We start from the raw sequence: 27846 nt of genomic DNA, 5'->3' as shown, positions 1-27846 counted from the left end.
TTGCACTTATAGTTCAAGGTTTCAGTTTACTGTCTTCTCTGGGGCTTTCCTTTATATTAATGCTATTTTTCTCTCCTCCAGTAGTATGTAGTTTGGCGTATCCTTTTCTAATTTCATGATCCATTTCACATACCTTCTCTCAATGCTGTTCATGTCATCTTCTAGTGTTCATCCCCGTACGTCAGCTCCATATAGTGCTATACCCCCCACCAGTGCTCCAAACATTAACATTCTTCTTGTATAGAATGATCTTAAATAGTCTTTTTTCCATGCTCCGAAAGCTCTTTGTTGCAATTACTACCTCTCTTTTTCTCTCTCTCACTCATGAGTGCTCCTGCTCTACCATTCTTCTGCAGGGTGTATCCCAAATATTTGATCTCCTTGACAACCTCTATTTCTTCGCCATCCCAGTAATATTTTCTTCTGTTTGCTCCTTTCTTGTCTCTTTCAAATACTAGAATTTTTGTCTTTTCTACAGTGAGTCTCATTTTTTTCTTCTCTAGAACTTTTTCAATCTTAAAAGCATCTTTTCCAAGTCTTTCTTGCACTCCGCGATTAAAATTATGTCATCCGGATTCATTACCGACCAGATCTTGCTCTTTCCCACTCTTATCTCTCCTGTTACGTTCTTTCTCAAATTTTCATTCAGGCCTCTTACATATAAATTGAATAGCTTGGAGCTGAAAGAGCATCCTTGTTTCAGCACCTTTGGTCTACTATCTTTTTCTGTCCACTATATGGTTCAACACGAACACTGCGCCCATAGCCCCCCTCCCACTCCTGAAGCCAAACTGATTCTCTCCCAGCTTATTTTTTCATTCCTTAATCAGCCTTTCGTTAAGTATGTTTGCATATATTTTATATGCTGTGCCCATTTAAGTCACGCCTCTGTTATTTTGTACCTCCTCTTATACTCCTTCTTTATTTACTAGTGTAATTACTCCCTTCCTCCAGGAATTTGGTCTACCTTTACCTTTCCATTTTAGCTTGTACAATTACCACAGGGCTATTACTACCTCCATTTGCATACTTTTCAGACTTCGTTTTCGATTCCATATTCTCCTGATGCTTTTCTCAGCTTTAAGTTTACGATTGGTTTGGTTAATTCCTCTCTAGATATCTCGTTGCTCTCTTTTAACGGGTGCTCTTCCTGGACGTAAAAAGTGTCTCTCTCTTTTCATAGGTTGCTTACAGTTTTTCCGTGAAGTGCTCTTCCCAGCTCTGCATGCTGATATTTTTACCTACTTGTTCTCTTTTATTCCTGAATTTGTTTATATTTTTCCAAGCTTCAGTTTCTGTCTTGATATTCTTGATCTTCTGTGACTCTTGTTTAAATAAATTTTTTCTTCTCTTTGCACCATCTCTTGTATCCATTTCTTGTTTTAATATATTCTATTCCAAAAATCTTTCCGAGTTTTCAACTTCTGACTCCTCTTTAAGCTATTTTTTCTTAGATGCCTTTATTCGATTCTTCTATGGCTTTTTGTTGGATTTATTTGAGGTTAGGGGTATGCTGGTGTGTACATGCATACAGAGCAGGACGTATTTGCATGAAACAATAAATAATTATCAGTAATAAGCCGTACATTATGATTTTCAAACATTTTCAGCTACTATATACCAAAAAAATTGATTTTTCTACAGTTTTTTGAGGATATGGACGTACTTCTGCTAACAAAGAGAAAAAATAGCATATATTTGTACTTGGAAATAGAGCAGATGTAGAAAAAATGTCTTTTTCTAAATGTTAAGATAATTTGAGCACTTAAATAATTATGAATTCGATTTACACAAATTGTTGCTGCCATACTGATCCGCCATTTTAGATTTTTCAGAAAGCGCACACGGCAAAATAAAGTATACTTGTTAACCTTCAATTTAAGACCACAAAAGTGTTTAACGGTAAAATAGAATCTCGAGGGCACCAGTGATCCGGTTGACGCGTTTTTTCCCATACATATTTGACAATGAGAGAAAAAGTAGTACAGGCCTTTTGGATGAAATAAGGTTTGTTTTTTTTCGTGGTGGAAAAGGTGTTGAACACAAAAAGTTTTTGGAGTACATATTTTCAACAGTGTAAGAGTTTGGTTCTTTTTTTTTTTTTTTTTTAATGATGAAATCGTTTATTAAGGCCGTATACAGCGTTTTAAAGGTACGAAGTACAGCTTAACCTAACTTCAAGCTGCTTGTTTACCTTTGAGCAGGCCAACAGCGACAGCAGCAGCAGCAAAAACGAGTGGCTTAATGTAGGGTTGACTATACTTTGTACCTTCAAAATGCTGTTTACGGCCTTACTGAACGATTTCATCGTATAAAAAAAACAAAAACCTAACTCTCGCAATGTAAAAAATATGTACTCCAGAAATTTTTCATGTTGCACACCTTTTCTATCACAGAAAACAATAAAAACTGTGTTTCTTCCATAAGGCCTTACTACTTTTCCTCTCATTTTCATATATATATGTATCATCATGTCGCCCGGTACAGACATATTCCCAATAGTGGCCCCAAGGTAAGGTGTCTGTTTGACCACACTGTAGATAACGCTTATCGTCATATGCATTCAATGCTATTTCATTTTCTTTCTCCGAGAAGAGTGTATGATGACGTAATTGGATACTTTTTTTCTCTCGAGACATGTTTATATTTTTACACAGAAATTTGATATAATCATTAACAGTGATTGTAGCCTGTACCGCATTGTTTTTTGTATACCTTTTGCTTTTTTAATCGCTTTTTATTTCGTATTTTTATACTGTCCATCTTGCTCCTTACTTCCATTAAATCTAATATGATATTTCCATCACATTTATCTTTTCTGAGGCCAGCAATTTTAATATTCTCGTTTAATGTTAAATGGATTGTTTTAAGCATAATCCTATGTATCAAATTCTTTAACATTATCACTCATGACTTAATACATATTGGTGTTAGTTCCTTCATATAAAAGACTATTAGTATCATAATAGAGTAGCTTAGATTAATCCCCTACACAATTTTTCATAAAGTCATAGTGAAATCTATAAACATCTATTTTTGGTGAATCTAAGACGCATAATCCAACGTGTATGGATTTTTTAATGCAGATTTCAGTGCGTAACAACTGTATTGCTACAAGTTAATTGCCAAAGATATCTTAACTATGAGAGTTCGGTCTACCAATAAGTGCTTATGCACCACGTTTTCGCTCATTTTCCATAGTTTTATCATAAATTGCGTTGTTAAACAGTTTGAAAAAAATCTTCTTGAACCTGTTTCTCGCATTTTGGCGTATTGACCTGTTCAAGTCTATATACTTTTTCAAACATATACTCTGTTTGAATTTAAGTATTCGATGAATTTTTTTTAAATAGAGACCATGCCTTAATCATTGTTTAAGTGTTTGATAATGTATTATGTAGTGATTTTTGTTGTAAAAAGTAGTCATTACATTTTTATGTTCAGATTCTACAGGTGTTTTATGTTTAGCGTAAAATGGTAAGATGGTAAGTCCTTATGTATTTGTGCAACATTTCTGGACACTCAAAATCTACTTCAAAAATGTAACCAATTTCATATTTTGTATCCATTTGAAATCACTATTAGGAAATGGTTGAGTCATAGCCCACCCATATAAATTATTGATTTCATAATACATAAGCTGTAATCCATTTTGGTTAGGTTAAAGCCTTTATTCATATACTGGTTATTAGCTTTGGAATAACGATTGCTATATTGACTAATGCCTCCTCGTATACCACGTTCAATAAACACAAGTATATCAGTATCTATGAATAATTCCAATTGAATCTGATAAATGCCTCAGTTTATAGGATTTATCGATAAAAAATGTATGTATTTGAAAGCAGAGTCACTATCTTTGTATAATTGAACTTTGCATCTCAGGCAAACTCAGGTAAAGTATGATAATGAGCTGGGTCCCATTCATATGCTTCAAAACAAATGTTTCGAAAATTTTCAAACCTTTTTGCAAGTAGTAAAACATCTGTCTTTAAATATAAATCGGAATATTGTCCGATTAACTTAATATTGAATGTGCTTCATACAATTATGACATGTTGGTACTCTTGATCAGAAATATTAGCTTCATATAAACTGCTATAAAAATCATTTTTAAGAGGAAGACTGTTGTCTTTAAGCTTTTTAAATGAAGAAACATAATCATAAGGAAATACATATTTCCTGTTTAGTAGTCTGATTTGCTCAATACTTTATTTATCATCATTCATAAATATTATTTCTAACATTTAAAAGTCATCCAGATATCATGATAATTTATCTAGGAAAGAACCCATAAATTTAAAGTAGTCGATAAAACGAAGATTTCTGTTAGTCTCTTTAACACACTTGGTAAAAGATACGTATTTTTTTTGTAGGAGAAGTTTTACCTGACCTAGAAAGCTCATTCAAGTTCTTTTATTAACAAATGTGAATCATAACCACTTAAGTTATGGGAAATTATAGGTATTATTCTTGATTCTTTGTACTTAAAGTTTCACCTATCGTATGCAGGACCTTGATCCCTGAAATATATTTCATACGCAATTAAGTATCTACATAATACGAATAGTACCAAAAAGTAATATTTCATTGTTTGATATTTACTTTCCAGTAAAGTGACTATGATCTCGAAGCTTCTTTGCTTTTGAACTGAAAGACTCATTACAAACATGACACAACCAAGCATTAGTAAATTCATCTTGTTCTTGAGTTGATAAATTCACATTTTGCATGGATTATTTATCATAGAAGTACTGTAATTAAAATGCTAAAGCACGTAAACTCTATACAAACCACATAGCAGGTGCTTCATCTTCTTCACAATTCTGTGTGTAACTCTTGTACTGTGATTCACCATTATCATAACTACACTTAATAAACAATTGAATGCTAAATGCCTTGTACTCTTGAAAAATACGATCACGCTTAACAGGTTGTAACAAACATTCCAAATCTGCGTATATTACAGTTGGTACACAATTTTTATAAGTGAAGTTTTTAAATTTAAATATATTTTCATAATTTTTATTTTTAGGAAGTGTAATTTTACACTTATTTATTTATACTTTTAGAATTAGTTTCATGTACTCGTAATTTTTGTGCTATCCAATAATGATAAAGACAACAATTATGTATGACTAATACACATTTTTTAGAGAATGTTCTGTGCACCAAGCAAGAAAGATTTTTTATCCGTATTAGTGAAATCCGTTTGATACACATAAATTATTTTCTTGTTGTGATTATTCTGTTTCTTCATTTTTGTTAAAATGAAAACTTTCAACCAACAAAAAAATTTTCATGTTTTTTTTTTTCTGAGACGTTACATGACAAGGGAAAACATTATATACATTACTTTTTTTTTTTCTCTCAAAAAATGTAAATTGATTTAAGCATTATTCTGACTTTCAAATTTTTTAATTTTCTTTGGATGTACTAAAAATAAAATATTAAAATATTAAAATATTAAAATATTAAAATATTAAAATATTAAAATTCAATTCATTTTCGTAATAAGCGAAGTTGGAGATACGATATGCATGATTCCGCACTGGATGCAACGTTGATAGATTATCTCATTTAAGGACGTTTGGTAGAGATACAATTTTTCAGTGAATTTTTCTGAAAATTTGATCAGACGTTCTTGTTGTTTTTGCAATAAACCTGTCAAAATTTTAAGAGGTTCGTCTGTTTTGTTTTCGAGATATTAAATTTCAAAGCTCAGTTATTTTAACACGGTCGCTTATGGAAAAACTGATTCAAACTCAGTTTTAAGCAAATTTCTCCAGTAAATTTCGCCAATTTTTATGTATGTTACAGATAATGTTATGAGTTTATTGTATACCAAGTTTCGCGACGATCGTCTTATTTGTTAATGTATAAAAAAATGAATAAAAGTTGGATAGAAACTCAATGGCAACGTCGCAAGTACAAAGAGAGAAAAATCATGGAGCAAACGCATAGCGGCGATAGAAATGCTCCCTTTTTTTACCCTTTGCGATCGGCTCATGACGTCTACGCTTTCAACGCATGTGAGTCTATAGCTCTTAAGCATAAGCGTTAGCCATAGAGCAAACGCAAGAAGGCCGCTGGCTTTTTTCTATCGTACCTATGTGTTTTTGGGAGAGGAGGGATACCGTCCTATAGCAGTCAGTATAGGTACGTATACACTTCTTGTTTGCTACGCACTATAGTTGACTATAGGGCGGTATCCCCTCTCTCCCGAAAACGCATAAGCACGATGGAAAAAATCCAGCGTTTGCTCCATGGCTAACGCTTATGCTTAAAAGCTATAGACTCACATGCGTTAAAAGCGTAGACATCATAAGCCGATCGCATAGGGTCAAAAAAAAGGGAGCATTACCATCGCTGCTATGCGTTTGCTCCATGATTTTTCCCTTCGTGTAGCAGGAAATTCAAAATGCTCTAGGACGTCACTCAGTACATATTTCAATATTATTGTAGAAATTTACGTATTTTCGTATAAAGTACAAGCTTATATGTGTGTATAAGCGTATATACATTACTCTCACTCTTCCCCATAAGAAAATAACAATATGTTTTAGTAACACGTTATTTATTTATCTGAAAAAATATTAAATTTATGATTATTTTTGTTCCTTTCTCATTTGTCTTAGTTTGGAGGTTATGCTGTTTGGCTTTGGGCATTTTGACGATTGAAATCTACAAATATAAATACAATGGTCACAAGTCTTTTTAATTACTTATTTATTTATTTTTATTACATTTTTATAACCAATCAAAGTAAAATACTTACTGCTTTATCACAAAAACATTGAACATACACGTATAACACTGTCTGTCGTAACCGACGCAGCAGACGAGCAGACAGTGCAGAGTGCAGACTGCAGCACCTGATGCATGTACACTTGCATGAACACTCACACATTTAAGACCCGTACGGCGTTGTCAAATCTTCACTCATCGCTGGTTTCCCCTTACCCTGCAAATGCTTCCCCCTGCTATCTCTACTGAACGTCCTTAAATCATTGATTATTATTATTCATGATATTCATGCAAGCCTGTTTTTTAAATGTAATTTGGCAATTCGATGTAACAACTTACTCTCATAAGATTAAGTTAACTAATACTGACGACTGAATTTATACTAGAACGTAATGACTAACAAGATTCATGGTATTAAAAATTTTCCACATCTTTTTTAATCGGTTTAAAATTAAAACATCTAATGTCAACACTTTCATCTTCCTCTTCCACTTTCATATACTCAATAGCCAACACTGTATTCATTTTTAACGCCTGATGTTTGTCCAGAGCTTATTTTATTCGTTTAATATATTGTTGTCAAGCGTCTTTCATAAATGTGAGAAGATCTGAATGCTTGTGAGTCACGATTAAAGCAGTTTTATTCGATTTTCGAAAGTACTATTAACAACCTTTTAATTTACAGATGCATCTTTAATGGTTGTTGTCGCAATGGTATCTGGTGTGGCTGTTGAGATTTCTACTCCTTGGGCTACTTTATGGCAATCACTTTTTACTAGCTAAAAGTGTTTAAATGAATCAGGTTTATTCTTAAATAAATTGACCACTTCTATTATTTCTAATTGATCGTGAAGTCATTGCATCAGAGTTTTAGTCAGATCCACAGCAGCTTGAAATTTCTTTTTATCTAATATTGTTAAGACTTGACGTTTGCAAAAAATGTCAGCATTTTAAAAAACTGTATAGCGATAACATCACACTTTATTTGTGTATATCATATTACTCTTACTTTTTTTAACATCTTAACATGATTTATGTATAGTTATTGCCTCATCTATAAAATACTGAGCAGTAAACATAATTCATTTTTTTAGTTGAGAAGTTTAATTATCTTTGATAGTTTTAAAGAAATTGAGTGGTTCATGTTACCACGCAGGTTGGATATTTATGCATATCAGACCAGTGTTGCGATATACCCAAGACTTCTCTTGGGAACTCTCGACTAGTAGCTCAAGCGCAGAAGAACCGTGCTTTCTCTCTCACCGGGCAGGTAAGAGTAGGGAAGCCCCCCTACCTAGCCTTCAACTTAAGCCCTGCCCACTTCTCACAACTTAAATACTACTTTTGACCATGGCTACTTGTGTCTCTCGATGGTCGAGCGTACTAAGAGTTTTGCTTACGCTTGACTCGTAGCTGGCTACTCTTTGATTCCTGACCATGACATTTTTTATTATTATTATTATTATTACTATTATTCATATTATAGTTAATATTATTTTTATTAATATGAATTATTAGAGCCGTAATTAAATGCGCAATAAAAATACTAAAATTAGCAGATACTCTTTCCTCACCACCTTGCGGTAAGTATCGGGGCACTTTTTTTTTTTTTTTTTTTTTTATAAAAAGTTAAGAAATAATTTAATTACTAAGAAAGGAATAAGAAAGCTATGACTGAAACTAAAAATACATTGGAAAAATTAAGTAACTTTAAAAAGATTTATTAATAAATAAGTAGTTTTTTTGGAATAAACTAAGTTTACAAAAAAAGTAAAAGTTGAACAAACTGGACTAATAAAGAAATATTAATTATTATTGTAATTTTTTCTTCTAGTGGTATCCCACATAGGTCTATTGCACTAATGATGATGTCTGAATCAATATCTTAAAAACACCTAATTAAAAAAAAAAAAAAAAAACAAGAACAGAAAAATTAAACTTGATTTTAAAACTGATAAGTTATAATCTACTTGAAAGCAATTATTAATTCAGAAATCTACAAAAATACTGTAAGTAAGTATCAAATTAACAAGTTTAATAAATAAATAAATTACTACACTAAGCAGTTTTTTTAAAGTGACTATTAACGTTACTCTGATAAACAACAACTATTTTATACAAAAACTTATAATACTCAATTTATTAAAATATCCCTTAAGGAAACTTATTTGGATAGTAACAAAAAAATCTAAGATTTTTAAATAATACTGTAAAGTGACACAATTATAATGACTACTTTAAACTTTTTTAAATAGACTTATAGTGTGAGAGTAAATAAAGTAATAAATTAATGAAATCTATTACATATAATTGAAATGAATGTAATTTCTTATCTAAACATAACTTTTTGAATTTAATTGCAATGGATACAAAACAAAGCAATAATTTCACAGACTGTAATTATTTTACATTATAGCTTTAAAAGTGAAAAAATAAATATTAAATCTTGCACTTTATCGTAAAAATAGCTAAGAATTAATTTTGCATGAAATACACAAATTATAGAAGACATTTTAAACTAAATTAGTACGAAGTTAAAAAAGTTTTAAAACACCTAACTGATTACAAGTTGCCTTGAATTTTGATTTCTGGATCGTCTGTTGAATTGCGTTTATACATTTTAGAGTTTAATAGTTCAAGATGTTCTTTTAAGATTCTAAAATTGATTGCATTAATACTTTTAATTAGAAAATAAGATTAAATAAACAAATCGCGTTAAGTAAATGAATTTCCATTTTGTTTCGTTTCTCAGGCTTTGTATCTGTAACAATCGAAAAAATCCTTTCCGCTTCGGCGTTAGAATGCAAAAAAGATAAAATCGCTTCAATTAAAATTTTTAAATTTGGGAACTCTAAACCTTTATCTTTTAAGCGTGAATCAATAATTTTTTCCAAAACCCGCCCATTTCAACATTGCTAAAAGTTGAATCATTTAAATCAAAACGTGATGGCGGCAGCTGCAAAATTTTTTTCTTTAATAATTCAAAATCAATATCTGAAAACGAAAAATAAGTCCAAGTCGTCAAATAAGTTAGGATTCTGATTGCAAAATTCACTATTCAAGGCATTTGTAGGTTCAAGAAAGTTAAGTGTTCGAAGCATACCATCGTTTTTAAAATAATTTTTCTGGATTCCGTTAAAAGCAGTCACGTAAAAATTGAAGCAATTTTTTTGAACATCTTCAGCATCTTGTTCTGGAAAACTTTTAAAATTATAAATACATTTACAACCAACGGTCACATCTTTTAGGGGCTTAGAATCTTAATCTGCGTTTACCTCGTAATGGAAATTTTGAGTTTTTTTTTTTAGTGCTGCAGTGGTGAGGAAAGTAAAGCCCATTGCCACTAAAACTTTTGAACATTTGGTTCTTAATTTATTAGTGACTAGTTTTTTAGTTTGAAAGAATGCATTAAATTTCCAAAAATCAAGTTAAGTATAATGTAAAAAATGCAAAAAGCTATTTCTGAGTTATTACTTAATCAGTTACATATATATAGTTGGGAGAGCTTTTTTTTCCCATCGTTACTTTCAGCATACTTCTCATGAGATTCGAGTAAGAAAAAGGCTTTTAAAATTGATAAATTATCAAGTACCCGGTCAATACAATTAAAAAGCAAAAGTCATCTTGTGGTAACTAACTTTTAAATTTTTTTTGTAGAAGTTTCTTCAAAAATTTGAAATTTTTTCAAGTTATCGCATCTCTTAGAATTATTAGAGAAGTATTTAGCAATCGATTGTAGCAAAGTCTGGTAATACGTTGGAATTTTGGTGCAACTTTTGTTCGCAACTAAAGCTGAAGTATGACAAATATAAGGAAGCAAAATGACATGAGGAACTTTATTTTTTTAAAAGGTAAAAAAATAATTTTTTGAGCCGGTCATGATACTAGCATTGTCGCATGCCTAACTTGCTATATTGCTGAGAGGAATTTCATGTTTTGTAAAAAAATGTTTCAAACGCTTGGAACAGTTCTTTTGCACCACATAATTTCGCGTCCAATGGAATTAAACGTAATGAATAAGGAACTAACTTACCCGTTTCATGATTAAAATATTGAATCGGAATGCAAAAAAATTTTTTAATGTAATATCTGTCGATTTATCGACTAAAATTGAAAATTTTTGATTTTTGAGAGTATTCACTACGTTTTGAAATTCACAAGCGTTCAAAACATTTTTTATTAAACTTGCACACTTGTCCCTTTTCATGCCCATTTGCTCTACAATTTTTGGTTTTTTGCAGAGCTCCTGTATAAAAGGTATAAAGTTATTTACAAGATGAATTGGCGAGTTATGTTCTTCTATAAAGAGGGCTATTTTAAATATAAATTCTTTAACTTGAATAATTATATCACTAAAAGGAGAATCATTATAGGGAATAATTTTTTGTTTTTCAATATTTACCCTAGTTTGATGTTCATCTGTTGCAACGTGCTTGACCAAATCTTTTCTGTTATAGCACGTGATGTTGATACTACTAAAAGAACAACGAGCTGCTTTCTCAACATTTAAAACATCATTTAAAAGCCAATCTCGAAACAAAGGATCTACTAACCACGCTGGAACAAAAATGCAACTACTCTTTTTTTTTTTAATGATGCATCAACATCACTGCTCTTTTTTGATTTTCGCTTCGAATTTTTATTTGCACTGTAAAACATGATTTCGGCTATAATATGAAAATATTCTTTCATAAGTACAATACTAAATGCAAGCGTGAATAAAAAAAACGAAAATTGTACACAACTATCTAATCAAAAAGTAAAATAAACTGCTTTACGAACTCGCAAAATTTTATATTTTGCCAACAGTTTATTGCCGACGTATTATGCATGATACACAGTATTAAACGCTCACTTCATTAAAAGTAGACTAATACTACGCTACTAATGTAATATAACAAAAAAACATTCGTATTACTTAATTACCTTGTGATATCCGAACCGGCTTCCTTCAAAGGCTGACACTAAAAGAAAGAAAACACAGTCTTCCACGCTGCAGTACAGTATTGCATACACGTATACTTAAAAAACAACGCATATCGCGAAATCAAAACAAACAACCTCCGCAAATGCTTCGAGTGAGCCGCGATTTTCACGCGCAGCTTTTGTTTTCGTGCTGCCTGTAGGCGCGCTTTTTTTTCACATGCCGTGCAATAGCTTATAATGCCTGCTGTGTTTTTGAGTATTCTTAACTCTTGATAGATACAGATTGTCATCGATGTATATATAAATTTTGCTAAGAATTGCGACGATTAATTTATTTTTGTACTAACAATAAACTACAGCACAAATTATCCATGACTAAATCAGAGTTACGCGAAATTTTATTTTTAAAAAACTGCTCATTTATTTATAAATCTTTTCATAGCTACTACATTTTTTTAACGAATTTTTAGTTTAAGTCATAGCTTTATCATTCCTTTTTTAGTAATTAAATTATTTCTCAATTTTTTTATAAAAAAAAAAAAAGTGCCCCGATACTTACCGCAAGGTGGTGAGGAAAGAGTATCTGTTAATTTTAGTATTTTTATTGCGCATTTTATTACGGCTCTGATAATTCATATTGATAATAATAATAATACTTATTACAATATGAATAATAGGAGTAATAATAACAATAATAATAATAATAGTAACAATAATGAAAATGTGATGGTCAGGAATCGAAGAGTACCCAGCACGAGTCAAGCGTAAGCAAAACTCTTAGTCCGCTCGACCATCGAGAGATACGAGTAGCCATGGTCAAAAGTAGTATTTAAGTTGTGAGAAGTGGGCGAGGATTAAGTTGAAGGCTAGGTAGGGGGGCTCCCCTACTCCTACCTGCCCGGTGAGAGAGAAAGCACAGTTCTTCTGCGCTTGCGCTACTAGCCGAGAGCACCCAAGAGAAGTCTTGGGTGTATCGCAACACCGTATCAGACGAGTAAATCGGCAATCTCTATAAAGGGCGTAAGAGAAAGTCCAGTCAATGGGATTTATCATAATAAGTAAATCTATATAAATGCTACTATCTATATAAATACTATCCCATGCTATACATGGTAAGCTCTCAGCGGCTGAAGGTTTTCTCTTTTGTGCCCTCCAAGCTAAGCTTGCCAGCTCCATAAGGCATGAAAAAAACTTTGTCACAACAACAACAGTATTAATAGTGGGAAGGGTTTAATAATGCTAATTGTTAAATATACTCTTCTCCACTGTCTCTGTAATCACACTTTGTGATAATTCTACAAATTATTTACTAAAGCACTGTACTCTATGTCGCAATTGCTCATATACACTTTTAAATTAACGATTTTAGTCAGTAACGCGGTGGCTGCTATAAACGACATGTTACCTCATGTGAACTCCTTGAATCTGCATGTGTTGTCAAAGAAAGTGCTTCGCAAATACTTTAGCACTCAGATACTATATATAAAGCTCTAAGGGAAAACTTGAAAAACAACTTTGAAATTTAAGCATATTTATGTTGTTATGAGCATTATAATACGGAAAGAGATTACATTGATGGTCCTGCACCAATGAAAAGAGATTGTTCAGTGTGTAATCAGAAAATAGAAAGTTTATAATCGATGTTCAAGGTTATCAAACTGACGAAAATAACTTCATTTTCAAAGAGGTTGCCGTATTAGACATAAAAACCAACGTGGAACCATTAGTATTTCTTTTTAAACCTCCTCATCCTTGGGTCTTTTTATATACGACAAACGTGTACCAAGCTTTATGATTAGAAACTAACTTTCATGGAATACTTTAGAGATCGGGAAAAATATCTTATGATAAAGTGCAGCATACAATACAATCAGTCATTAACAGGAGTGGTGAGGTATATGTTAAGGGGTTAGAAAAAACTAAGTGGTTGGCTAGAATTTTGCCTAAATGGTAAGTTTTCAAGTTCTTAGGCTGGCAAACAAAATCCTTGGAATATTCAAATTGGTTTTCATCTTAATTCATAATCTCAAAGATTTGGGGTGCCCAGCGCTGAACATTTTGTACAATGTCTCAATTTTTTTTGCTAATTATGAAGCATGCAACTATATGGTGGAGCAGTATGCCATACGTAATACTTATGCGCTTAGAAAATGGATACACAAAAGTCACAATGAAACGATAAATAAGTCACCATTGACATTTCAGATAAATGTTATGAATAATGGATAAGTGTTATTCATTCTAATACATTGCTTACTATTTAAATGGTAGTGCATTTTTAGTTCGAATAAAAAAATGTTTAGTTTAAAGAAAAAATATTATATTTTTTCCATTGAACTTACCAGTAAAACATATTTTTTTGTTTTTTGAACTTGATTTACAAAGTTAACATTATATGGTTTACCTTGAAAATATAAGTGAATTGTATTGACTACAAAAGTAATAGATATAATTATAAAGTATTTACATCTTCATAAAGTAATCGTACCAACCAACTGAGGGTCCTAATAGTACTAAATTTGATTTATTTTAAATAATAACAAAGTATTCATGAGTAAATATCTATTATTGGAAAGTGTAACTCCCTCAGAACTTTCACTTGGTCCTTTTTTGATAACTTGAATATTGTTTAGGGTTTAAAACAACAATAAAACACAACTTGGTTTTTCTTAAGCAAAATATTTTTTATTTATATACTTGTCAATATTTCGTCTCATCAAGACGATCTTTTAAAGACTGTATACACATTGACATGTATATTATCTTATTGTATATAAAACATAAAATGAAATAAGGGTAAAGATACAATACGTGTACTACCTCTCACTTTTTTACACAAAAATCTTAATCACTATAAACCAACAGTTTTATTTTATACACACATCATCTTTTAAATAGAGGAGAGAACTTTTTCAACTCACTTTTAGGGATGGCCTTGAGTTCGTTCGTCGCATTATTCTCAACCGTCGTTCTGATTGCACTGGCGCATTGTCATGATGAAGGAGCCAGTAACCAAAAGTTCAAGCGTTTTTTTCTCACTGCTTCATGCAAATGTTTGAAAACTCCTACGTAAAATTCTTTATTGACTGTCTGACCTGTTGGTGCATATTCGTGGTGCACAACACCTTACGAATAAAAAAAAAATTTACATTGATTTAATATTGCTTCGACTTTGACGTGCTTTTTTGGTCTAGACGATCCAGAGTGCTTCCACAAACAAGACTGTGGCTTTGTTTCAGGATCATAACCATAAACCCATGACACATCATAAGTTATAACCTTTCTTAGCAAGGTAGAATCATTATTGACCATTTCTAAGTTGTCCTGTGCGATATTTGAATGAAGCTGTTTTTGCTCTGTGCTGAGCAATTTCGGTATAAACTATGTACTTACGCGTGTCATTTGTAAATTTGAGGTTACAGTTTTCCAAATTACAATTTTTGGTATTCCAAGGTCTTCTTTTAGTTCCCGCACAGTCATACGGCGATTTAGTTGGATTGCAAGTCGCACCCGCTCAATGTTATCCTATGTTTTTGTCTTCGAAGGTTGGCTAGAACGAGGATCACTATCAACAGAAGTACGGCCTTGTTTGAAACGATTAAACCACTCTTTTATTTGTGAAAGCAAAATTTGATGCAAATTCGTTGAGATTGTTTTTCAGTCATTATTAACAATTACAAAATCCGCCAAACTCAAAAATAACTTTGTAAACACAGACGCGCTACATATGAACTAAGCGTCCGAAAGATATCAACATGGAACCGCTGAGTTCGTACGGATTTACTGTTTGCGTTTATGCACTGCATCTACACCAACTCACCAACTCTACAGTCCGGAATTGTAGAGGTAGGTCTGATATTTTCCGGACAGACCTAGTGTGTTTGGATTTTGGGGAAGTGTGAGAACTGCATAAGAGTTTATTTTTCCATATGTATAGGTAACATATACCATGAAGATGAAAAGTGTACTGCAGCTCATCAATGTATGTATTATGAAGTAAGACGCTTTGAATCAGACGCGTTAATTCTTATTCTTTTATCCCTTTCGAGTATTAAACAAGTATATGTGCTGTGGGGAACTTTCATTAATGCTAGCGGGTAATATGCGTGGAAAAACAATTAGACCCACTAATGTGTGCGCTCAACTATATGTGAAAGCATGTTCGATTGCTTTCAAGCAAGTATCAGTTTTCATTATATGCTGTAATCGTACTCTTAGATTTTCTTCACTATACGTATAAAACTGTGAGAGGCCAAGAACGCAGTAGATTCAGCACGAGAATAGGTGGCCGATCCGGTGCTAGTAGGTATGCATTTATTTAGGTCCGTTGGGGGATACGAGGCCAAAGTGGCTCCGTATCCCTAGGGGGTATATTACTCGCGTGTTTCTTCTTTCTGGAAGTAGAGAAAGTAAACAAACTAATTAAACGTGTGAACGAGGAACGTGATATCTTGTTTAAGAGCTTTGACGCCCATATAGTAACTAAAATGATCAACAAATATCTGTTTAAATTATACAAACAAAAATTTCTTCAGGCCTGCAACACTGTTATCATAGACACACGTCTTCGAATCGAAAGGACGACTGGATTCTTTACTGCTGTTCTCCTGACCCATACAGGTATCCTCTCTTCCGCAAAGGTAATATCCCTCACTTTAGGCAATAATTCGGTGCCCAAAATTTCATTGGGTACTAGAAAGTCATTCAGTGTCAAGCAGACTAAGTAGTTGACGGTTGGTCTGATAAAGAGTCGCTACTAAACTGCAGCTTCGCTCGCAACTTCTCCTTGTTTGTTGGTGACCTTAACATCGGCTGAGCTCTAGTTCAAGAACCATTCTCACAAACTTCTTTGGTGATTTCGTATTTAAACCTTCGCATAAAGTCATCTCATACTACTTTTTATTACATTTGTGTTAGTGATCGTTCGGTCCATTATGAGGAAACAATTCGATTTTTGATGCCTGTGCTTCTAGCGAGAAGCATCTTGCCTGAGACTATATCTTGTTTAATAATGAAGATTAGAAGAGAGATATTTTGACTACATAATGGGAGGCATTACACTATCTGCTAACAGTAGGTGATAAGGTGTATTTTCTCAGAACCACGCTGACAGTGGTTTATGATCATCATGCACCTTATAGGATGTACACGCATGGAGATATTACTAAAAGAGTAGGGGAGTGAGTACCTAACGCATAAGTGTAAATGTCTCATTGGAAGAGAAATATAGAGAATGAAAAGACCTTGCATCACCCCTTCTCTAACAAGTATAAACACTTTAGAAGTGTGTCTATGTATAGAAATTCATTTCATTTGTTCTCTCTTTCTACAAATAAGGCGCATTGTCGGTTGATTCCCCTACTCTACAAGTAATATCTCTATGCGTATACGCCTAAAAATCGTATGTGGTAGGGCCCCGACCTCAAGGATTTAATTGCTAGGCACAACAGAGCATGATCTACCTTTACAAAAATGCGTGGTGAGACACTTTTGTCGGCATGTAAGTGACTGCGTAATCATGTTGAAACAAAGGTACAAGATACCATATTCTCGTAATACTGCAGCATTTTTACAAATTGTGGAGATCTATAAAACCTCTAGCGTTGTGTTGATAAGCTCAGCATGCGTGTGAATGTCGTTATGCTTTGACCAGCTCACAAGCTTAAAATTCGAAAGTGACTTTTATTTTTACCAGGTTACTCTAGTGAATATTTTGAAGGCATTGAAGCTCTCAAGTTAAACGCAAAAAGCCAAAATGACTTGTCTATTTTCTTATTAAAAGTATGCATGTCAGCAATGTTGCTGGTTTTACTTTATATATTTGACTTTTCCTACAATTGGTCACCTTTACATTACGTTAAAAATGTCAGCGCGGCTGAATCAAAAACGATTTTCTCTGCTGAAGCTAGCTAACTAGAGGCTAATTAGCATAACATCACGTTTTCTAAGCTTCTGGAGTTTTTTTGCTGAGATAGATGCATGAATACGTTTCAGATAGGCACTTGCTTCACTCAATGCAATTGGACATCTTCAGGGATTTCAGCACTAACTCTCCACTTATCCAAATCATCAATAGTGTGCGTTAAGCTATACAGAGAAAAGAGCTTATACTGACGGTCTGCGTAGATTTTGACAAGGCAAATTGTTATCTCATCCGATATCACTTTCTCCCATCCTGTGACCAGGATCTCTGGAGTACCACAAGGATATCTGCTCAGTTTACTGCTGTTCGCACTTTTCATCAACGATGCACCCTCAGTTTCGCATCACTGTGTCCACTATTTGTATCCCAATGATCTCACTTTTTGAGCAGACTATTTGTATCATTTATAAGGTTAATTCTGATTAGGAGGCGTTAGTGGGTTTGATCTTATTTAATTGTTTACAAACGAAGTCTGACAAGTTCCACCGCGAAAAGAAAATCCAAGCAATTATAGCATGAAAACCTATACTGCGTTAGTGTGACTCTTGAGTTATGCATAAAATGCTTGGATTTCACGTATATACTACATCAGATGTGACAATACAAATATTATATGGTCTGCTAGCTGACATGCTATGACTTACATAGGCGTAGCGCGTGGAGCTCACGCGCAAAGTGTACGGTGTGCACTCATGCTGATTTAGAGTGAGGGCCATACGTATAATCTATATACGCTGTCATGTGTCTTGCCCTTTACGTGCAGCAGTGCTATATATAGTATATATATGTATAGGTACAACTGACAGGTATCAGGGGCCCTATCCTCTAAGCACAGCGTTAAAGGCTGTATTAACGTCGATGTTGAGTATTGTATGGGACATAGTTAATGTTGACGTTGTACTATTTGGTACATAATCATTATGGCTTGATCTGCACTAATTGCATTAAATATTTTAAATTAGTTCACGAACTAATTTATTTTTCTACACTTTAGCAAAACACTATTTTCCATTTTTTGGCGATATACACTTTTCAAATAAATAAAAAAACTTAAACTTAAATTATTTTCTCATGACTAACAGACATTTTTGCAGCAACTTGCTTAGGTATATTCCTAAATAAATATTGAATTATATTACACATTAACTTATATCAAAATGAAATTCCATTATTATTTCAGGAAAAAACAGAAAATAAAGTTCAGAAGTTAATTTCGGTATTTTTTACAATAAATTCTAATTGTACAAAGAAATTGTGATGAGACACGATGACACAATACACTTTGCGCGTGGGCTCCACGTGCTACGCTAGTCCATGTCATGCTGTCCAAGATCGCAGACCATACTATATTAGTATACTCACATCCGATGCATTATACTTGTGAAATCTACAGTGTTGTTGCATGCATTTATGCGTATTATGCATAACGTGTCCCACACTTTAACAGTGTAAACAGTGCTCATGCTATAATTGCTTGGATTTTTTTCTGTGCAAGCAGCATAGCATGCCACTATAAATTTATAGATCAAATTCAGAGTGATCTTGTATCTCGGATACACGTTAGAGAGTATACAATGGAGTATCGGGACTGTTTAAAAATATTGAGCCTCACCATTAGTAATATACGCTCGGGTTCTTAGCAGACTAACGCCACCAGTTGGAGAAATAATGCTGCCCTGATGTATCATAGAAAATGTGAAGGCTACTTGCTTAAATCGTAATATACATACTAAGTAATGCTCTCATATTTGCATATTTTTATGACTATCCGAGAGTGTTTCTTGATCTTTCACTCGACTTGACTTGACTTAAAATCAAGCTGGGACGCTGCGATAATGCGGTGCTGTATTGTATGTACAAGGCATTGTATTTTGCCAAAGGTACAAAAATTTTAGAACACGTCACTTCAGCCTATATGCTTCTAAGTTACAAACACTCGTATGTAATTGCTTGTGTCTTTGTCTAGTTGCTAGCGTGCTTTGACGGGGCGTGCTGAACTACTTAAGTGAAAGACTATTTTTTCAGCTGTCAGGTGGTCCTGGGTCAAAGAGTTTCTGATATTGACTTGAGGATCCCTCATGCACATACAGAATAGTATAAACATTCCTTTGTTGTAAGACTTAGGAATGACTTGCCTATAAATGTTACAAAACATATCAGCCACCCTTGCTTTAAAAATATTTAATTGTTGCTGCCTTCGATTGAATTCAATGCCTAGCCTATCATCGAGTTACATCGTGATTTTTGTGCTTTAGCGAAGAGTCTGTTACAAGTATTATTTCATATTTTGTTGCTCAATCTCTTAGACTTTTCGTTGCTTTTATGTCTACCGATTTTAATTCCACATTCAACTTTGTACGTACACATTTAAATTTCTTATAAGAATATTTATTGATGCTTTTATTTTACTACTGTTTGTTGTCTGTATACTTTAACTTTTAACTTTTTATACCTCATTAATTTTTCATTTATTTAGTTTTTTTTTCTTTTTTTTTTCTTTTATTTGCTTACAATTTTGTTTTTTATTTATTTATCATTTAAAATGTATTTTGTCATCTTTATTTTTATTTTTTATTTTATCTCTCGAGATTCTGGACAAAGAGAGTCTTACGCACAAATGCTGCTGCTGCTCTCTCATTTTACTGCTAGCTTCCTTCACTAGTCGTGTGCGTTCCTTCTCTGGCTTTACATAATTTCCCAACTAGTGAGCCACCTGATACTATTGCTATTGCTACTGGTGCTGTGGCTAAAATCAGACGATCGTTTCACATGCATACCAAAGCATACGCACACCATACTTAGTCCTACTTTCAGGTACTTCTGTATGTGTCCTCTTTTGTTTTCTCCCATCTCCCTTGCTACTTTCGCGTCCTCTCGGCTACGCTCCTGTCGTTCTGCAATTCGGGTGTTGGCGTCTTCCTCTCCTCGATTACAAGTGCCAAAAAAAAAAACACACCAAAAAAGCATTAGCCTGTGTATTTAGAATCCGTTAAAAGTACGAGAAGACAAGAGAGATTGTTCGTGTGGATCATGAAGACCTGTGTGACATAGTCGCTGCATGTGACCCTGTCACAAGCTACTAGCACTTTCAACAAATTCCACTCGTTCTTGTAACTCTGGTACTACATGCTGCTGTGCCTTTTTTATCTAATTACTATGTAGAAATTTTCAAAAAGTAAAGACTTTGTGGTAATGCAGAAATAAAATTTACTTTATTACAAATATATATTAGTGTTAAATTACAATTAGTTTTATACTATAGACACATATAAGCCTTAAAAAATTTTTTTAAACAAGCTAATGATAACAATGTTGTCGTTTTAGTGTATTCCACAGTAATAGATCAAACGACAAAAATCTTCTTAATTACCGCTTTAGTAAAGTGCCGCACGCCTAACGTTACACAATATTGATTTTTAAACATAACAATTTTTTTCTACGTATTTCACGGTTAAATTTCTTGAAAAACATATATTAAAATTTTTAATTCATCTTTTATTCTGTTTAATGACTGTAGGTATGATTTTATCGATGGAACCGTGTATATTCTTAGATATACAAAATAAATTGTTGTAAAGGTATCTTATGTTTCTCTTATCAACCACGCTAACAATAGTTTTTGTGTTTATATTTAGGTTTGTAACATTGTCGCTGGTCAGCGCTGTATTAAAAAATTAACAGACATGCAAACATCAACAATGATTAAGGCTACTGCTCGCTCAGCTCCTGATCGTGAAAGAGAAATAAACAATCTTGTAAGACGAGCTGACTTCAACAATGATTCATATGTGCAAGAATTTGGTCTTACTATATCAAATAATATGATGGAAGTTAGAGGAAGAGTATTACCTCCACCTAAGCTTCAATATGGAGGTCGCTTAAGTTCTCTCAGTGGACAGGTAAGAAACTAAATATGGTTAACATTCATACGCAGCTGTCTTAAGTATTTGTTGGGCTTTTTATTTTATTATTTTTGATTTCTTGTGAACATATCTTTTTTATTTACGTTTTTTAAAAACTAATAAACCTTGTTTTATTAAAGTTGACATGAAGGGATATCTTTTTTTATGGTAAAGATTTTCGATATTAAACCAAAAAAGTATTGTAATTTTAGTTTTCCAAGCTATTTTATTTTCTTATTTTGAAAAATGATCTGCAAAAATAAATGTTTAGCTCAACTGAGAGAATGCGTTTCATAATATGGAAATACCTTGTTCTAATGTACAAACCTCAGTTTTTTTTTTCTTTTTAAAAAAATCAGATACTTTTCTGTAGTATTTAAATGTATACTTTTGCTAATTTTGAAGTTTGAGGAATCTTTTTTTTTAACATGTTCTATGAAAAAATACTAAATTAAAATAATAAGTAGTGCAGACGTGAGATAACCAAAATTTTACAAAATAAATATCTGTTTCAACTGTATCAACTTTATACCACTATCCCTCCGTATCTCCAATATTATTACATTAAAACCTAAATTGTACAGAAAATTTTTGTTATGCAAGTACGTTTGCACTTCTGATTCCTCCTTAAAAGTCTCGTTGCAGCATAACCTTGTGAGCCTGTCCTTCCTCTGACTAGAAGTTTTATGGTTAAACTTTACAGCTCTTAAACCGAAGTTGAATCTAATTTTTGAAATTCCCGTTTCTTTCATAAATTTATATCTCGGTGTTCAGAAGTCCAGCCTTAGTACCTAGCGCAAGTAATCCATTTGAATTTTTTAAAAAATTTTTATTTTATTCTATCCATTGACTTTCACCCCATAACTCATGACACTTTGTACGAGATAATTAAATAACATTATTCTTCTCCTAACATCATCTTTGCATCCTTTTGCACCTAGACCTCACATTTTTTTAATTGCTATTATTTTTTTCCTTTTTAATTCTTGAATGTAGTCTGAAAAGTCATCCTTTCTGTTAAACGTAAAACCAAGATACTTAGACGTCTTAACTTCTTCAAAACTACCTTTCTTAAAAATACAAATTTCCCTGTTTTGTTTACTCTTATTATTAAAAATTAGAATCTTCGTCTTCTCAAAGCTTATAAATAATCCTCTCTTTTTGCAGAACCTTCTCAAAATATTCATCATATCCATCATTGCTTGCCTATTTAAGGCTAATAACACTATGTCATCTGTATGTTCTAGTGACCATATCCTAACACTTTCAATTTTAACTCCCCCCCCCCTTGTGTTTGTTTTTCTCAGTTCCTCTTCCAATTCTGCTACGTAAATACAAAAAAGAGCTGGACTCAGCAAGCAACCTTGTCTTAAGCCTTTGTTAATCCACCATTCCTCAGAAAGCCTATATTTATCCCTGATCCTAACCTTGGTTTCTTTGTTAAACTCTATTATTTTATTCATGAAATTCAGACTCAAGCCCTTTTTGATCGTAATATCCCACAAAGTCTCACTGTTGACCGTATCGAAAGTAGCAGAAAAGTCCGCAAACAGAGCATATATTTTTTCAACACTCCCTCCCTGAATCACATGGTTTAACACAAAAATATCATCCATCGAAGACCTATGCTTCCTAAAACCTGCTGGACCTTCTGGTAGTACCGTTTTTCTTCGATTTCCCTTTATAGTTTACTTCTTAGAATCTCTGTATGGATCTCAGATAGTATTGGTAAAAGCAAAATTCCCCTGTAACTATTTGGATTGTCTACGTCTCCTTTTTTATGTAATGGTACCACGACGGCCGTTTTCCAATCCTCTGGTATCCTCTCTTCTTCCCACACTTTTATGATCATTTATGTTAATTTTTTCCTAACTTCGCCTTCTGTAAACAACCATGCTTTATTTGAAATTCAGTCATACCCTTTTACTTTTTTATTTTTTAATTTACCTAAAGCTTAATCAATTTCCTTTTTAAGTAAAAGCATTTGTTCATCCTTGTTAACATTTGTACCTTTTTAGGACCCCATAAACCCCTTCCAGTATCTTCCCAAAGTATTTTTCCCATTGCTTCATGCTAATTTGAATATTTACATTTTCCTTTTTCTTTCTATACTTGATAAAAAAATTTCTGCCTATGTCTAGTACTGCTTAATTCCTCAGCTACTCTTTTTTTAAGTTGTCTTACTTTTTATAGCATATATCCTTCCAATCTTTTCTTACTTTTATGTAAAATTATTTGAATCCTTGTTGATCCAGTCAAACATTTTTTCGTTTTCTAATGCATCATCAATAACCGATTTTTTCCTTGGTCCTATGTAAGTAAACTCGCCTTCATGATCTCCCAAGTCCATATCATTAATTAAAAACCAACCTTTAGTATTTATCATACGCCGACTACCCTCGTTACTTTCAAAAAAGTCTTTGTTATTTCTTTTTGCCCCAGTTTCCTTCCATTTCTTAGCACCACCGCAACTCATTCTACCAATCCTAATATTAAAGTCCTCCCCCTATTATTAACTTTTCTTCTTTTGTCATACTAAAGTTTTCCAAACATTTAACTGTTTTTAACGGCCCCCTATTGTATATTAATATGATTTTCGATCCACTGTTTTTTTGTCCATATTTGGTATATTTGATTAAATAATCCTCTCTTCTAAAACGTGAAATAATTTGCATTTCTCATTAAAAGGTCTTTTTTCAAGCTAATAATGAAACCACCTATTGCCTTACCCTTTGTCTTGTATCTTACCGCATGGAACGCTTCCCATACAAAATCAGCTGAAAGATTGACAGCAGACATGCTCACAAAGTCCGTCCCTTCTATATGTATTTAACCAAAAATCCCTACCCTTGAGTCATATTCCCGTAGCGTTCAAGAAAATTAAATTTAACTTAGAATCATTTACAGGATCACGCACACTTACATCCTTCACCTTAGCCTGTGTCAACCTCTGCTTCTGGCCTAACCAATAATCTCACATGGCTCCTTTTCGCCTATTTCCTCATTTTTGCAGTCTTTCTCGGAACTCTTAGAATTCGCTGTACCTCCTATAATTTTCGCGTATATCATAGGGTCTGGACTAAAATAATATTCCCTAGCATTATTTGTTTTTATTATCGAGAACTTTATTATTCTTTCATTCTCCTTCATTAACAGCGCCGCTCACGTCATCGTACTCATTCGCTATCTCGTCATTTCTTTAATTACTTTTACAGACTCCCATGCTCTTTGCATGCAACACTATACCTTCTTCCCATCGATAGCAATTGCCTGTAAACCTGAATTTGTCTTGCCCTATTTTTATATCTCAGCCAATTTCTTTCTGCTTCTTGACCCATTTAACTGGAAGTTCTTGTTTTTTCTCTCCTTGAATGACAAGTCTTTATCAATAAATTATTGTTATTCTTCATCACACACATTTTATCATCATAATTTGCTTATTTCAATAATATCACCAGACCACTCGTCCTCACATTCGTTATACTTACTTTTATCTGTAAAACATTCGTGAATGATTCTACAACCCGTTCCTTTATGTTTTGTGTGCCTATTTTCCCCCCTCTTATTATAACATTGTTTTCTCTTCCTTCTTTTGCTCTTTTCTGAACTAATTTTTTAACTTGTAATATCTCCCTTACCGATATTCGGCTTCTACTACTCTCACCTGATATAACACTCCACGCTGTCGACCTTCCTTTGCTGCTACCTCCTCTTGATGTTGATCCCGCTGATATCGATGTGTTCTCCTCTGTGTTCTCCTCTTCTTGGAATTTTTCACCTAGCAACTTTACTAGCCTTTTCAGTTTGTCTGAAGTTTTAAGCTCCCTCTTCTTTTTATAAACCACTTCTTTTTCCAGCTTTATAACGCCTTACTTCATCTTGTTGATAGCTTCCGAGCACTTTAGCTTAGCTTTCATATACTCTTTTTCTTCTAACTTGCATTTTTTAATTTCTTCTTCTAATACGTATAGCTACCTATTAGTTACTTTCTCTCTCTTCTTTTATTGTACAAGGCCTTATCTTCTCTGTACTTTTATCCTTCTTAAATCTCGAATCAAGTGTTGTTTGCTTCGCATCAACTGGTTTTTTTCTTCCTTTCTCGTACTCTTTAGCATTGTCACTTTTTGATCTTGTAACTTTTTCTCTTAAGCTCTCTCTTATTTGCGAAGGTTTCTTGCTTACACCTTTAAACGACCATCCTTTCCTTCTACCCAGCTCTTGGGTTTGAGCACAGTTTTCTTTTTTCCTCTCCTTCTCTTTATTAGCGTCCATTTTTTATGCTATCCTGTAAATTTGCTTTACCAGCAGCTCGACCACGTGCAGTTTTTTCAAACCAACCTCGAACCTAATCACACTGTCACTCACACCTCTTGCTCTCCTTTCTTAACTTTTACACTACAAAATCTTTGAGCAATTTCTTTTTGTATACGCTCACTTTTCATCTTGCCTGCTCTTTCTTTAAATTAGAGATCGATTGCCAAGAGAGACCTTACAAAAATCACTGCTTAGCACGGACACTGTTAAAGGTACGTCCGTACGCTGAAGCAGCCTTCTACCGAGTCTGAAACTAAGATTGTAAATAATAATTTAAGTTTGAGGATTATTTGAGTATGTTATTCAGAAAACTTAATTTATGGGGTAGAAGGTTTGGAACAAATAAAAGTCATAGAAGTGGTAAATTTAGAAATTGGTACTGACTTAAATATTAAGATAGGAAATATAAGCTGTAGTATTAAGAAACAGTACGAAACAATGAGAGAAAAAATTTATAGCTTAGATAGAGTTGTGAGCAATGATATCGTAGAATGTTTTAGAGTTGGGGATTAACACAATTCAGATCATTTGCCACTGAAGGTGAAGATGAATGGTAGTTTGACAATCAGAGGAGGATGGTTTGGCCGGAATAAAATATGAAAAAAACAATGAGCTCCTTGTTGGATGAGGGTATAGAAGTTTAAAGATAACAAATAGAGAAAAAAAGGGGGGCGACAATATGGAGGATGTTAAAAACGCTGCGACAGTGAATTAAGAAATGAAAATAAAAACTCTGAGGCTAGGAAATGGACCAAGGTAGGACAGGAAATTTTCAGTGAAACAGAGAATAGTTAAAACAACATTTATAGGATAAAAGAGAAGGCATAATGATAACATAAGGTATTAAGATTTTAAAGGTAAATGGAAGGAGATGTATAGACTAAGAAAACAAAAATAAAAGAATCACGTAAAAGACACTTCGGATGGTTCTAGAAATGAGAGTGACGCGTGGAGATTAATAAAAAGTGAACAAAAAAAGGTATATTAGTATGAATAGTTAAAATAAAGATTAAAGAAATTTACTAGGAAGGGAAGATGTTAAAATTAGGAGAGCAAGAGGTACAATAGCAAGTAAAAGTGGTAGTTAAGAGATAGTAACTGATTATGAAATCAACATAGATCTACATACATTAAAAAAGAAATGGGTAGCAAGAAGGGACGACATTTTACAGGAGGCTTGCGTAAATGTTAGGAATCCAGTTTGAAAATAACTGATTAATATTATAAAGAGGGTGTAAAAAAAAGGGAAAATACCCAAAAACTAGAAAGCTGTAATAATTGTCCCTTTGTTTAAGGAAGGGGCGTTATTCGACACATGCTGTCAAAAACTCAAGTAAAACGTTGTGCGTTTAAAAAAACAGTACATTTGTCTCTCACTGACTTTTTAGGTATTATTTATCAATTTTCTTGTGTTCTTAATAAATAGAATGTGCTGTTAGGCAAGCAAGCATAAATGATTAGAAACCCAAAATTTTTTTAGGATTATTAATTCATAAAACATGTCCATAGCTGAGCAAGCATCAGCGATTAGAAACCTAACATTTTTAATTAACATTTATTCATTAAATACGTTTTTGGGCGAGCAAGCATGCATAACTAGGAACTCAAGGGTGTTTTAGTATTATTTAGCAATAAAATGTGCCCTCAAGCAAGCAAACATCGGAATAAAAAACCCATTAATTGTTTAGTGCTATTTATAAATAGAATGTGCCAATAGGTGGGCAAGCATCATTAAATACCAACCCAACTGTTTTCTAATATTATTTATTTATAACATAATAGGCCAGAAAAAAGTCGATCAGAGGGATGTTTTAAAAACAAAATGCCAAGCGAGATATTTTAACAGATTTGGATTCGTTTCCATACATATCAATAATAAACCTAACAGCTGAATTATGGCAGATTTTTTTTATTCGTGGGTAAAGTTGTATAAATGTAGTTTTTTGCAATTATCATTTTTTCTTGACTATTTGAACAAATGTTTCAGAAAAAATTTGTAGATATTAGAAAGATCTACAAAACAGGACCACTTGA

At 33.1% G+C, this 27846-nt stretch overlaps 1 protein-coding gene across 1 annotated transcript in view; it reads left to right on the top strand.

Annotated features, from left to right (window-relative positions):
* AGO1 (protein argonaute-1) overlaps nucleotides 1–27846 on the top strand; it is a 355180-nt gene that overhangs the window by 110010 nt on the left and 217324 nt on the right. The window contains exon 7 of the mRNA XM_089589209.1: nucleotides 21232–21495. Coding sequence (XP_089445335.1) covers nucleotides 21232–21495 — 264 coding nt within the window. The remainder of the gene's footprint in view (nucleotides 1–21231; nucleotides 21496–27846) is intronic.

Source organism: Copidosoma floridanum, unplaced genomic scaffold, assembly GCF_036245765.1.
Source record: "Copidosoma floridanum isolate Cflo_tuat_1 unplaced genomic scaffold, Cflo_Japanese_pri ptg000008l, whole genome shotgun sequence".
NCBI classification, from domain to species: Eukaryota; Metazoa; Arthropoda; class Insecta; order Hymenoptera; family Encyrtidae; genus Copidosoma; species Copidosoma floridanum.
This window is presented reverse-complemented; position numbering and strand designations above follow the sequence as displayed.